At 41.9% G+C, this 10772-nt stretch overlaps 1 protein-coding gene across 3 annotated transcripts in view; it reads left to right on the plus strand.

Moving 5' to 3' along the window:
- LOC111969667 (protein MTSS 2) overlaps positions 1 to 10553 on the plus strand; it is a 110734-nt gene extending 100181 nt beyond the window's left edge. For 2 of the 3 annotated variants that reach the window (XM_023995828.3, XM_023995830.2), the window contains 4 exons: positions 5664 to 5789; positions 7182 to 7314; positions 8098 to 8124; positions 9024 to 10553. In XM_023995828.3, coding sequence (XP_023851596.1) covers positions 5664 to 5789; positions 7182 to 7314; positions 8098 to 8124; positions 9024 to 10135 — 1398 coding nt within the window. In that variant the 3' untranslated portion in view covers positions 10136 to 10553. The remainder of the gene's footprint in view (positions 1 to 5663; positions 5790 to 7181; positions 7315 to 8097; positions 8125 to 9023) is intronic. The other variant, XM_023995829.3, reaches the window with a different exon arrangement.
- The last annotated feature ends 219 nt before the right edge of the window (positions 10554 to 10772 follow it).

The following is a 10772-nucleotide window of genomic DNA, read 5'->3' on the forward strand; positions in this document are numbered from 1 at the left end:
TGTCTGTTATGCCGTTCCAAATAAAATGCAATCTTTTTTTCTCGTTTAATTTAAATAACTGTTTTCTAGGTGTAGTCAAGACCATAAGCAAATAGGTAAACTGGGATATGACTAAATAGTTCATCAGGGTGATTTTTCRACAAATAGACAGGTATTTACATGGCAGCAAGATCATATCTATTTTTGCTAACGTTCTATAAAAATGTATTGGAGTGAGTTCATTTATTTATTTCGGGATGTGTATACCGAGTATGTCCACATCACCATCAGACCATTTTATTGATAAACTACACGGTAATGTAAAAGTATTTTTTTAGTGATCCAATATGTAATATAGTACACTTTGGTTGTAATCCAGAGGGGTTAGAAAGTTTCTAGATCCTCAGGCTGTGGGGGGGATGCAAATGTAGGATTTTAAAGAAAGAAGCCTAAATTCTTGTTAACCTAACTGCACTGTCCAATTTACAGTAGCTATTACTGTGAACTAATACCATGCTATTGTTTGAGGAGAGTGCACAGTTATGAGCTTGAAAAGTTATTAATAAACCAATTAGGCACATTTGGGCAGTCTTGAWACAACATTTTCAGCCGAAATGCAATGGTTCATTGGATCAGTCTAAAACGTTGCACATGCACTGCTGCCATCTAGTGGCCAAAATATATGTTGCACCTGGGCTGAAAATACATTATGGCCTTTCTCTTGCATTTCAAAGATGGTACAAAAAAAATACACTTTTTTTTCTCTTTGTATTATCTCTTACCAGATCTAATGTGGTATATTCTCCTACATTTAATTTCAAATTTCCACAAACTTCAGTGTTTCCTTTCAAATGGTATCAAGAATATTCATATCCTTGCTTCAGGTCCTGGGCTACAGGCAGTTAGCTTTGGGTATGTCATTTTAGGTGAAAATTGGGGGGGGAAAGGGGTGGATCCTTAATTAACCCATTTTCTAAGAGATTCTCCAAAATGTAAATGTTCCAGGCATTTATATATAAACTCCAGTCGTACTTTATCAAAAGCATTTTCAAAGTCAGCTATGAATAACAGGCCTGGTTTCCCAGATTTTTCATAGTGTTCTATTGTTTCCCATACTTGTCTTATATTATCTTCAATGTATCATTCATGTAAAAAAAAAAAACTGTCTGATTACAATTAATAATATCCAACAATACCTTTTTAATTCTATGCACTATACATTTTGAACCTCCAATTTTTTTTTTTATGGACTGGATCTTTATATTTATTTACCACTTGCATCCTGTTTCGGTAATAATAAAATCAGACCTTATCTACAATTTACATAGGAGTTGTTAAAACATGCTAATAACGGTCCTCTGAGTATATATAAAAAATAAAAATAAAAGTGGTATACCTCAACTGGTATGCCATCCAGCTCTGGAGGTTTCTTGTACTTAAAGGCTTTAATTGCATGAAGAAGTTCCTCCTCTGTAATTTCGCCTTCACATGAGTCTTTCTGTAATAATTTTACATTATTAATAGAAAAAAATCCAGGAGATGGAGGAGACTGAAACTAAAACATGCTTCCTCTTTCAAAATATAATTTGGTGAATCATGGGTGACTCCGGCATMTGTAACAAGTTTCAGTCAATCATTTTTGGTAGCATTTCTATGCATTTTTCCCCATATTCCATCCAATTTGCTTTAATTTTGTAATGTATTACACTTGATCTTTCGTTTTGTTTTTCCTCTAACTTATTCAGAGCCTCTATGGTACAATTTTTATTGCTATCTATCTGTTCTGTTAGACCTTCTGTTTCCTTTGTTAATATGGACTCTTTTGASCTAAATTGCTTTTGTTTTTAGAGCTGAGAACTGAATTGGCCTCTAAAGGCARGTTTAAAACTGTCCTGTAGGGGATCTGCTGTACCTATTATGTCGGAAAGATTATTTTATTAATTCCTCTGTCCTAGTAAAAAACAAGTTATCATTCAATAGGCTTTGATTAAATTTCCAATATRGTCCATCGCCCACGTGGAAATTCATTAAGCGTAATGTATATGCCAATTATCTGATGGTCCAACCGCATTCTGTCCCCTATCAACACTTTTTTWAAACTTTTGGTGCCAACGAAAATGACATTAGAAAGTAGTCAAGATGACTAGCTTGATTGAGCCTCTGCCATGTATCTCTCACTTGGTCYGAATATTTAAGCCTCCATAAATCCACTAGTTCCAATATATCCCTGACATTTGTGATTTCCTTAAGAGCATGAGGGTGATAGTTTGTTGTGTGATTTTCTTTACGATCCATTGGGGTATTTAAAACAGTATTATATTCTCCCACCGTAATAATCTATTGCTTGTAGGGTTGATAAATAATTATATATATTGTCAAAGAAACGTGGATCATCATTATTTGGTCTGTAAAGGTTAATGAGCCATATCTGTTTATGGTCCAATAACATATTTAAAATCATCCATCTACCTTGAGGATCTGTTTGGACAATTTGCACATCTGGATCAAAATGACTGTTAATTAATATAATCACCCATTTTGAGTTTCTTTACCCATGGGAGAAGTATATTTCACCCCCCAGTCCTTTTTCCARACAACTTCATCTAAAATTGTTGAATGAGTTTCCTGTAAACAATAGATATTTTATTCCTTCTRTTTAAGCCAGGTAAATATTGTTAGTCCTTTCTTATTATCTGCTAAGCCATTACAATTATAACTGGCTATACTTATTTCACCACTTACCATGATGAGATACACGTTTCAAATCTATTTAGCATAATATATGTTTGTAAATTTACCATTAAAAAGTACCATAGTGATTGAGTGTCCATATAGCTGTACCATGATATGTGCCGTGCTACTACGGTTAGTCCAATTGTTCTCCACTATTCCACCCGCTAATGCCACTCACCATCCCAAGTTGGGTTATCATCCCAGTGACTGGCAGGCCACCCCTGTCCCCCGTATCCTTAGGACCCCCGAGAGGCCAGGACCAATCCTTGGAAAAGAGCACACAGTGCCACCTACAGAACAGAAGCAGATCAACCGTTAAAAGCATTTCCAATGCTCTCACCTCAATTTGCTTTATATATAGCTATTKAAAAAGATATGTTCAGAGATCTTGCGTATCTTAATTTCCATCAWTAACAATTAATATGCGTAATAATGTTGACAGTTCATGCAAAGGATTGTTATCTATAACCAGGATTGCCATTGCATTAAATTTGTCAAGCAATACACACACACATGCTCTTACACACTCAATCCCTTTCCCCCACAATCAACCATTAGCTCAGATGCTCAACGGTTGTTACATCCCAGATCCCAACTAAAGCAAGGACTTGATTTATGAATGTATATACAGTTACAGCTGTTTGAGAAAGCGTGCACGATTGAGCAAAAATGGGGAGATTTGATTAACCATTGTCAAGTCCTAGATGATGGAGATCAGATACACCCCCTTCCCCTGAAACACACACTGGTCCCCCGTTGTGACCATATTCCCAAGCATCTCTGTGCAGTCAGACCTTTGATTATTTTGTGCCACCAGGGTCACAATAATATACCCCCTCTCTGAATGTTGGAGTGTGACCCCCTCCCCATGGGTTACTGCAGCTAGTGTTGCCAGCACTGCCACTGCCTGGGTGGGGTTATCCCACCGGGATCCCCACTGGCGAGGTACAAGGTCGTCAAGGTTCTCAATAGCAGTTTGAGAATTTCCTTGTATATTATGCTCTCCCATCAGGGGGCTCTGGCTTTGTAGGACCAACCCTGCCAGGCAGGCTCAGAATATTGAGGGGCCAGTGCTGCTCTCGTAGGTCTCTGTCCACATTCCTCTTTCTGTTTTGGCTGCATATAGGCAATTTACAGAAGGACTTTAGTGTATTGGTCGCTCAGATGGGTGTCTAGGGTATAGGGTTGGGGACCGTTTCATCATGATAGGACAATAAATAAATAAATAAGATTTATAATTTAATGTATTGTATCCAATACATCCCTCTGCACAAAATGCGAAGCTCTCTCGCAACCCCTGCTCACAGACACACATTAGTTCTGGGATATGCAACCGTTTCCTTTTTCACTCACTTAACGCCACACTTTTCCAWACACAAAAACACACACCACACCTTCCATCACAATACATCCACACARACCCACATACTGTGCCTTCTATGTCTTCTGTTTGCTGTGTTTTTATCTCCACCGTGTTGATTGAGTCATTTTGTGTTCCAATTCGTTATGTTCCAATTCGTTATATTTGGATATGTATTATTTAGCTAGTTAGCCTTTCTTCTAATGCCGTTTTCTCCATTTATAAAATACTATAAATGGAAAGTTYAATAATTATTTTACAACATTCCCTATCATGAATGGTATTGTTTAATTGTATTGCTTTTCTGTGTATTTTTTTAACATTATTATTACAATGCCTTCCATGGCTAGTATTGGGTGTTCCATTATCCGACATGGAGTGGTCTTTGTGTCTCGGAACATTTGGTTGTCAATATACAGTTTATCGGTTACGAGAGCTACACGCTTCCCTTTTAATCTATTCTCCTTGAATGGGTACAGAATTTGGGCGCTCATATCTCTGTCCGAAACGGTGTACACGTTCGAGTCGGATTATATCGACAGCATCGAGTGGGATTTGAAGAAAGAATTCCTTCACTACTCTTTCAGGACCTTCTCTTTCTTGAATACCAGTACTATATTTTCTCTCATAGATCTAGTCTGTATGTCAACTAACGCTTCTCTCAGAAAGATGTTCTCCTTTTTAAGTTRWCTAATGTCCGMTTCAATCTTATTGACTATCCTTTTTTAGCTCGTTTGTTTATTTCTCCATTGTCGCAGCTTTTTCGTCACTCATCTCGAGGCTCGCCTTCAACTTCTTTATATCCTTACTGACTAATTCAAGTATGCCCAGTTTGTCATTTAACAGATCGCTTTCCACCCTTACCAGTCCCGGTGGTGGAAAAGCATAAATCGTCTTTATCTGTCGAGGAGTCGCTTTTTCTTCTGGAGATTGATTCCCCTTTTTTACTCTCTTGTTTGAGTGTTGCTTGTTTTTGTAATATTTGTCGATACATTTCTCAAGCCTTATGTTTTGTTATCCAGATTGAATGTTATTACCCACGAGTATATGAAGTGCTAATATAWWGCCTAATTTACAGATATTGAATATTACGCGTTTATCTCGAGGCAATCTGCACTGCTGTGTTCAGTCTGCCATCTTGGAATAGCTAGCAAGGAAAGTTAACGTTCGCCAAAGCTGGAAGCTACCCTTATCTTATTGCATTGTAAAGCGTTCTAGCCTGTATTTCTACCTTCCGTGTTCACATTATTCATGTGTGTTAACTTCTGTGCAGCATGAGTTGGGGCGCTAACATGATGCAGCCCAGACTCCCAGTGCAGGAGGCATGGTGCACTGCGCTATAGGGGACATCGGCTGCTCTGATAGACTTGATCTGTCAGACGTATTTCACAGACGTACCGAAAGTAACTAAAATGTTCTAGTTTTGAAAAAGTACCCTACTTTCAGTGTACCGTGAAACAGTGTCTGTATCTAATTGTCCAACAGTGATTATAGAATGTGTCTGTACTTAATGGTGTATCTATCAATATATAGAATATGTATAGAATATATCATCTGTGGCACAATGTGATATTGTTAGTGTTTGTTTCAGGAGTTGAGCAGGCCGTGGTCGGGGCAGATCGGGCCGGGCACAGAGAATGGCACGGCCAAGCCCCCTCCACACAACTCCTACACACAGCACGGAGAGAGAGCGCGCACCATGTCCACATCCGGAAAGGTAGCACATACACACAAACTGACACACATATACTGACACACACACACACACACAGAATGCTTATCAGTTTGTACTTTGATATGTGGTCAATGATTAATTCAAATAAGCACCGGTGCAGTATGTTCCACRGTTTCTGAATCATTGACAAACAAACAAACCTTTTTTGTAATCCATTAATAATTAATTGATTGTAAGATAACTTAAGAAATATTTCCACAAGGAAATGATGGCAACACTTTGCATTACATATTACATAGGCATTACTCCAGGCTAAATATATAGCAAAAACGTATATAACATTAAATATAGGCAGTAACATTTAGTAGGCAGTCATTGGAAATAAGAATTTGTTCTTAACTGACTTGCCTGGTTAAATAAATAAAATAAAATAAATGACCTAATTTTGTTTTCCAAGAAAACACAAAATTGTTAGAGCTTAAATAAGTGGTAACAGCATAATTGTATGTACCGGTTTTTACTATCATGTTACATTTTCTTGTATCTATACTGAACAAAAATATAAACCCAGTATGTAAAGTGTTGGTACCATGTTTCATGAGCTGAAATAAAAGATCCCAGAAATGTACATCCCTGTTAGTGAGCATTTCTTCTTTTCCAAGATAATCCATCCACCTGACAGGTGTGGCATGTCAAGAAGCTGATTAAACAGCATCACTACACAGGTGCACCTTGTGCTGGGGACAATAAAAGGCCACTCTAAAATMTTATCACACAACACAATGCCACAGAGGTCTCATGTTTTGAGGGAGAGTGCAATTGGCATGCTGACTGCAGGAATGTCCACCAGAGCTGTTGCCAGAGATTTAAATGTTAATTTCTCTACCATAAGCCGCCMCCAACGTCATTTTATAGAATTTGGCAGTACTCACAACCGCAGACCATGTGTAACCACGCCAGCCCAGTACCTCCACATCCCAGCTGATTGGCTGGGCCTGGCTCCCCAGTGGGTGGGCCTATGCCCTTCCAGGCCCACCTATGGCTGCGCCACTGCACAGTCATGTGAAATCCATAAATTAGGGCCTAAATCATTTATTTCAATTTACTTATTTCCTTCTATGAACTGTAACTCAGTAAAATCATTTAAATTCTTGCATGTTGTATTTATATTTTTGTTCAGTATAGTTCGAGAGCTATTTCAGGGTGTATTCTTAGTGTTCAGCTGACGGGGGCAGCAGAGGCCAAGGGGTTGAGGAAGGATCCTCTTCCGTTGTACACATCTCAACAACAAAAAATTCTCAACAAATATCTCTCCCTCCCTCCTTCCTTTCCTTTCCTCCCACCTTCCCCTCACGCTCTCCAATTCTCTCCCTTCCTCACCATCCCTCCCTCCCTTCCGCACTCCATCCCTCTCCATTACACTCCCTCTCATAGCTGGCCCTGACCCTGGGCGTAGGGCTCAACTCGGAGGCCCCCCACACCAGTCGCGACTCCCTCCACTGCTCTAGTGGCTACAGCACGCAGACCACCACGCCCTCCTGTTCCGAGGACACCATTCCCTCCCACGGTTAGTAGTGACTACAACTCACCAACCCCCCACCACACCAATCCTAGGATGTGACCAAATTGACACCCTATTAGCTACCTAGTGCACTACCTTTGACCAGGCACTGTAGGGAAGGATGCCATTTGGGACGCAAACCTACTATCCCCCCATGGTCACAGCACTGTCTGCTTGTCTGGCTACGTCTCTGGCTCAGCCAGCTCTGTTCTTTAGTGGGTCTCTGTGTCAGGGATCTTATACAGCATGCTTGTCTTATTGGTTGTGTGTCGTGATTTGTGCTTTTGGGTCTGTTTGCTTGTATCTTCCTTATCTGTCTGTCTGTGTCTGTACATCTGTGATTGTCTTGCAGTATGTGGCATGCATCCATCAGTCATTTCACTACCACAACGGAATGACGTCTACACTTCTGCGCAATCCATATGCCTGTTTCAACAGCTTTATCACAACACCAGTTTGTGCAAGTAGCCTGTGGTAGGATAATGTGCTTTTGTCTGCAGTGCTACCTAAAAACCAAGTCTGAATTTGACCTCTCTCCACACGTCACCACACACCCCACCTGTTTGTCGGATCAAAAGCCTGTATGCCGAGATGTAAAGCCATACATAGCATATCAGCCTGCGACGTGAGAATGTTGTTCTACTCCAGTTTGGTCCCTCCCAAAGCATTATGGTGCTGGACTGTCACTTTGTGAAGCACCACCCCATTCTACAGCATGTTTAGATCAAAGAAAATGTGCTCTTTTTTTATTTGTATACAAGTTAAARGCAATCCTATATTCTTTTTCAGCTGTAAAGAAAGAACCTCCTCTTTATGGTAGGTTTCTTATCCATTACTGTTTAGATTTTCCCCTCTCTGATCCTCACAAGTCAAACTAGAGACCATTCACAGGGATTTAGTGTGACATCTGTGCTGTGTGAATTCCCCATCACATCAATGGCCTTTTTGCTAGTAAACGGAGAGCATTAGCGCCGAGTGTTTGTTGTGGGTGTGAGAACCTTTGTGTAATCGGATGAGCGGATTCTTGCGTTATTCTGAGATAAATTGAGTGCGTGTGTGAGTGATTGGGTATACAAGCACACGCTCCTTTGTCTTCGTTTGCGTATGTGCAACCGGCAGGTATTTGCGTGTTTACCATCATCAGCTGATAACAGGTCTCCGCTCCGTGCTGACTCACTCCATTAACACACACACCCTAATCATTTCTTCCTCCTCAGATAAGTCTGTTTTTGTTTTTTTCTCAACTGAGCAGTGATTTAGCATTGAGACACAGCCTGTGTACCAAATGTCACCCTATTCCCAAACATAGTGCCCTACTTTTGACTAGAGCCCGGGAAATAGTGCCATTTGGGACACAGACATAATTAGGTTATTATGTTTGGGGCAAATCTGGAGTCTTAGAGTTTCTGGGGTTCTCTGATACGTTTTCCATGTCTGATTCTCACCGAATACACCAAGTATTCAATGCACTCTGACATACTAAAAAGAAAAACTTTATTATAGAGAAACTTTGTGCCACGGAACATTCTTGCTTTTGGTTTTAACGGAATGTATCATGTCAGATTTTCCACCACAGGCAAAGCTTCTGCTTTCCTACCATGTTTTATTTCAGTTAGGAAAGACATTTGTTGTGTGTTCCTCAGCTCTGAGTAACCACAGACTTACTCTTGTCCCTCCTCACCCCATCCCTCTCTCCCTCCTTCTCCACCCACCAGACTACGACTACATCTCCCTGCACGGGGGCGAGGAGTTGCACCGCAGCCCGCCCGACTTCGACAAGTCCTCCACCATCCCGCGCAACAGCGACCTCAGCCTGCAGTACCGCAAGATGTTCCAGAGCAAGCGGCCCGCCTCGACCGTCAGCCTGCTCGCTGAGCCCGAGCCGCTGGGCCTGCGCCAGACGCACACTGCCACCATCCGCCGCAAGCCCTCATCCAAGCCCACCTACCGCCGTGGCACCATCAGTGGCGGCGTACCTATCCCTATCTGCACCCCCCAGGTTCCCTTCAAAGCCTTGGGCGGAGGTGMAGGTGGAGGCAACGGTGGTGGAGGGGGGAAGAGCGGGAGCGACGTGAACGTGGGGCCTCCAGAGAGCAGTGTGGGGAAGGGCGTGATTGGCATGAGCAGAACGGTGGACCAAGAGCTGGTRCTCGACAAGCACAGTCTGTGCACTTCCACCCAGAGCTTGAGCGCCATGCCCTCGCACCACTCATCATCCACGTCGCCCTACTACTCTCTGATCCCGGGCCAGGCGCCAGTGCCCATGGGCAGCTCAGAGCAGCTGTACCAGCTGAGCAAGCAGCAGCAGTATGCCCTGCACCAGCAGCAGCAGAAGCAGTACCAGCATCAGCACCTACAGTACAACCAGCAGCAGCAGCAGTTCCAGCCACCCCAGACACAACAGTTGCAACCAGCAGCCCAGACGCAACAGCAATTTCAAATACAGCAACAGTTCCAGCAACAACAACTACAGCAACAGTTACAACAACAGCAGCAGATGCAACAACAGCAACAGCAGAAGCTCCAATATCAAAAGCAGCTGCAGCAACAGCAGCTCCTACAACAACAACAACAGCAGCAACAGTTTCAGCGGCAGTCTCATCTCCCACAACAGTACAACGCGTCTGGGACTGCCAACCAGCTGGTGGAAAGCGGCCACTGCCCTCCCCCCCAGCAGCCCCCTGCCGCCCCAGACACCCAGGACGCAGATGAGCCCTCGGGTGGTGGAGGTCACATGGTCACCATGATCCGGGGAGTGAAACTGCGTCGGACCCTGACCAATGACCGCTCTGCCCCCTTCATCCTCCTGCCCAACCATTTCAAATGAGCCCTTCCCTACCAGTGTAGGTTGTCATCGTTTTGTTTTACGGTTCTCGCTTTCCTTTTAGCCCCGTTTTGATTACATTTCTCCTTAGAAAATAAAGGATGTTGCCTTTTTGGGCGTTTTGTCTCGGTAAAGGTTTCCCTCTCTCCAATCAAATGTCCAGTAGCACTGTGTTTTAAACAGATTGTTATGATATCCCTCAGAGGGACTCGTAGGTGATTGRGGCCTCTTTATCGCTCTGTAATATAAGATTTTTATACATACTGTACAAGGATACGTGTTGGCTATATATACAAGAATTTGAGTGCATAAATGATAAGTCTTATGTTTATATATTGTTGAGGGGGGAAAAATGCCTTGCTTGCTTATTAGTCTTATCACCTGTATGGTTGGAACCAATAAAAACCCACACATATGTATATATTAGCGTGATATGCGGAAATCTTTATTGTATTTTTTATTATTATCAGTGTCATTGACAAAGACTGAAACAGTGGATGTGTAATGAATGATCCCSTAGAGGAAATTAGACATATAACTAGACCTATATACCTATCTAGTCTGCATCTCATTCAAGATGTGATCAAGTGAGCTCAATCACTCTCCATATAGTGTAGGTCCACAGTGGCTTTAAATGCTT

The sequence above is a fragment of the Salvelinus sp. IW2-2015 genome, linkage group LG11 (assembly GCF_002910315.2).
Source record: "Salvelinus sp. IW2-2015 linkage group LG11, ASM291031v2, whole genome shotgun sequence".
NCBI classification, from domain to species: Eukaryota; Metazoa; Chordata; class Actinopteri; order Salmoniformes; family Salmonidae; genus Salvelinus; species Salvelinus sp. IW2-2015.